The 3,406-nt window shown below is 34.8% G+C and overlaps 1 protein-coding gene across 1 annotated transcript; it reads left to right on the top strand.

The window, feature by feature from the left end:
* Nucleotides 1-749: 749 nt before the first annotated feature.
* On the top strand, nucleotides 750-2,946 carry LOC111877796 (glycine dehydrogenase (decarboxylating) A, mitochondrial). Its single transcript, XM_052765711.1, is given in 13 exon segments — nucleotides 750-787; nucleotides 860-946; nucleotides 1,032-1,171; nucleotides 1,174-1,229; nucleotides 1,325-1,427; nucleotides 1,462-1,466; nucleotides 1,519-1,671; nucleotides 1,772-1,960; nucleotides 2,072-2,149; nucleotides 2,231-2,356; nucleotides 2,460-2,558; nucleotides 2,650-2,767; nucleotides 2,897-2,946. Coding segments are annotated over 13 exon segments (1,242 nt in total).
* The last annotated feature ends 460 nt before the right edge of the window (nucleotides 2,947-3,406 follow it).

The following is a 3,406-nucleotide window of genomic DNA, read 5'->3' on the forward strand; positions in this document are numbered from 1 at the left end:
TGTTGATTTGATTAAGATCAATCCGATTTATAATAGTTGATTTAATCTGATTTGATTTGCAAATGAATGTAACTAGATATGCAATTTGTGCTTTCTACCTGAATAATTTGAAGTTTGCTTGCCTGCATTTTGCTCGTTGGTTGTTTCTAATTGTTTCTGCGATTATACGCTTATCAATTTGAGATCATCTTAGTTTTTGTTCATATATACAATCAAGTTTTTGAGTGAGAAATATAAATGAATTCTATACAGATCATAACAATAAGCAAGTAATTCACTCTTGAATCGTTGATATTTCAGATCACAAAGAACCAAATCTAGGTCACCTCAGTAGAAAATCTCTTCAAGTGAAATAAAAACTTTATGCATTTATCATTTATGACTGTCGGCTAATTATTCTTACCAGTAACATTACTTACTTCTAGATCCGTTTGTTTATATTGTAGCTATATGTGATATTTTCAGCCCACTGTGCTTAAAGCCCTCAATTTCATCTCTGATTGGCTTGGGCAATGGCTGAGGGCATCATTCCTGAGGTGTATTCTGTCTCTCTCTCTCTCTCTCTCTCTCTCTCTCTCTCTTTGGAAAACCATAATCACCCTTCTGGTTTTCTGAACCAAGTTCATCCGCTCTTGCCTCCGGTCCTATCTTTGGTAATGTAGGTATCTGCACACATGATTACATCTAATGGCCGGAGTTGGTGAAATAACGGCGGAAGCTGAAGTGGGTTCTCATGGCGGAGGTTCAGGATGTTCAAAGTTTTTGCCTTAGGAAAACCCATGAGTTTGTCCTTTCTTTTGATATAACAAATCTTTATATAAATCAAGAATCTTGATTCTTGATTCTAGGTGACATTCAGTGCCACATCACTTGCACCAGAGGTTCAGGATGTAATCCCTTCCGGACTTGTCAGAGAGACTCCATATCTGACTCATTCGATTTTCAACACGCATGATACTTTTTTTTCAAAACCTAGTCACTTTTTTAGCATGTAAAAGGCTTTTCCTGCTTCTTTATTTATTTATTTATTTTATTTATCATATGGAGCATGAGCTACTAAGATACATTAGTAAGCTGCAGTCAAAGGATCTGTCATTATGCCACAGTATGATTCCTTTGGGATCTTGCACCATGAAGCTTAATGCAACTACAGAGATGATGCCTGTGACATGGCAGCCTTTGCAGATATGCATCATTTTGCTCCTACCCAACATGCATAGGGGTATCAGGTAATCAAATCTTTCTAATTTTGACTTACAATTCCAAATTATATTTTTGTTGACTTTTTTTTAACCTGAGAGCAACATAAAAAAATATCTTGTAGGAAGTGTTCAAGAATTTGGGGGACATTCTGTGTACCATAACCAGATTTGACTCTTTCTCTTTGCAACCAAATGTTGGAGCTGCTGGAGAATATGAATGCACAGGTACATAAACATTACACTTCTTGTGTCGTTTTAGTGGAGGTAACAAAATTGAAACATCATATAAAAATTATTTGGTTTTTATTTTTTACAGGTTGGATTAACTAGTCCATGGTGGATTGGGGTTGATGTTTGTCATCTAAACCTTCACAAGACATTTTGCATTCCACATGGTGGTGGTGGGCCTGAAATGGGCCCCATTGGTGTGAAGAAACACTTGGCACCCTACTTGCCTTCACACCCTGTGGTAAGACAAAACAAAATTCTTTTTAGTTTGATGTTTATGTGTAATTAGAGTAATATGTTGTGAAGTTTATATAATTTAATTTGTAAATCTTGATTTAAAGGTTGCCACTAGAGGCATACCAACCCCTGAGAAGAGTAACCCACTTGGCACGGTTTCAGCAGCACCTTGGGGTTCAACACTTATCTTGCCTATATCATATACATACATTGCCATGATGGGATCTCAAGGACTTACAGATGCATACAATATACCTATCTTGAATGCAAACTATATGGAAAAACGTCTTGAGGTCTCAATTTCTTTCTTTCCCTATTCATTAAGAACAAATATATAATATTTTTTTAATTATTGTTATTATCAAGTTCTCAATTTTTTTCCTTTGGGATTAATTACATTGTAGAGTCACTATCCCATTCTTTTCCGTGGTGTGAGTGGAACAGTTGCCCATGAGTTCATCGTTGATTTCAGACCCTTGAAAGTAAGTTATAGTATTATTTAGTCATATTTTTTGTTAAGTCAAAAAGAAATAGGAACTAACTTGAGTCATATTCATATTCAGACAAGTGCTGGAATAGAGCCAGAAGATGTTGCAAAACGTCTGATTGATTACCAGTTTTATGGTCTAACTATGTCATGTTCAATTCCAAGAACACTAATGATTGAACCCACTGAAAGTGAAAGCAAGGTAGTTTTTGAAAAAAAAAGAGTAAAGTTTCTTTAAAAGTTATAATGTTTTTTCCTTTCCTTTCATTTTATATAACATAACATGTGGAATTTTTGAGTTGTAGGCTGAGTTGGATAGGTTTTGTGATGCTTTGATCTCCATTAGACAAGAAATAGCAGAAATTGAGAAAGGAACAGTGGACATCAACAACAATGTCATCAAGGTAATTATAACAATAACTAAGTTCTAACTGTTTTGTATTATTTGTTCAAGAGTTATATTAGGGATAATGATGGAAATTAAATAAATTGTAGGGAGCACCTCATCCACCACAACTACTCATGGCCGATAAGTGGACAAAACCATACTCCGGAGAATATGCAGCTTACCCTGCACCATGGCTTCGTGCAACTAAGTTTTGGCCTACTACATGTTCGTCTCTCTCGCTCTCATGGATAAAATTTAATCTGAATAATTAAAAAGATTTTTTTTGAATCCTGAATTGTTGATTGATGTGGTTAAAGATTGATTAACTATGGTTGGGTTAATTATGTGTGACAGGCCGTGTGGACAATGTGTATGGTGATCGGAACCCTTCAGCCACCACATGAGTATGAAGAGAAAGCTGAAGCTACTGCTTAAGAAATAAGAAGATATACATGTGAATGATGTGGTGTGGTTTTAAGGTTCTTTTTCAGCTTTATACTTAAATCTTGTTCTTATACATACATGTTTCGTATTTGTAAGCCTTATATGGCTGCTGCTGGGTTTTATGGTATTATTCATGTAAAATCATGCTAACCAGCTGCTCTTAATTATACCAATTCCTTGTCATGATGATGTATAGACTTCACTTTTTGTGAAAGATCCCATCTTAACCTCTTCATCAAATTTAAACAATTTTAGCTATATTCAATGACTCAATCAAACACTCTTTCAACACCACTTTATCACAAAAATTAATACAATTTTTAGCTATTGAATGATTGAATCAAACACTCTTTTAAAACTCTCAGTTCCTAACAACATTAATAAGTTTAATATTGACACTTGACAGAACAGTCTTACTTT

The sequence above is a fragment of the Lactuca sativa genome, chromosome 7 (assembly GCF_002870075.4).
Source record: "Lactuca sativa cultivar Salinas chromosome 7, Lsat_Salinas_v11, whole genome shotgun sequence".
NCBI lineage: Eukaryota > Viridiplantae > Streptophyta > Magnoliopsida > Asterales > Asteraceae > Lactuca > Lactuca sativa.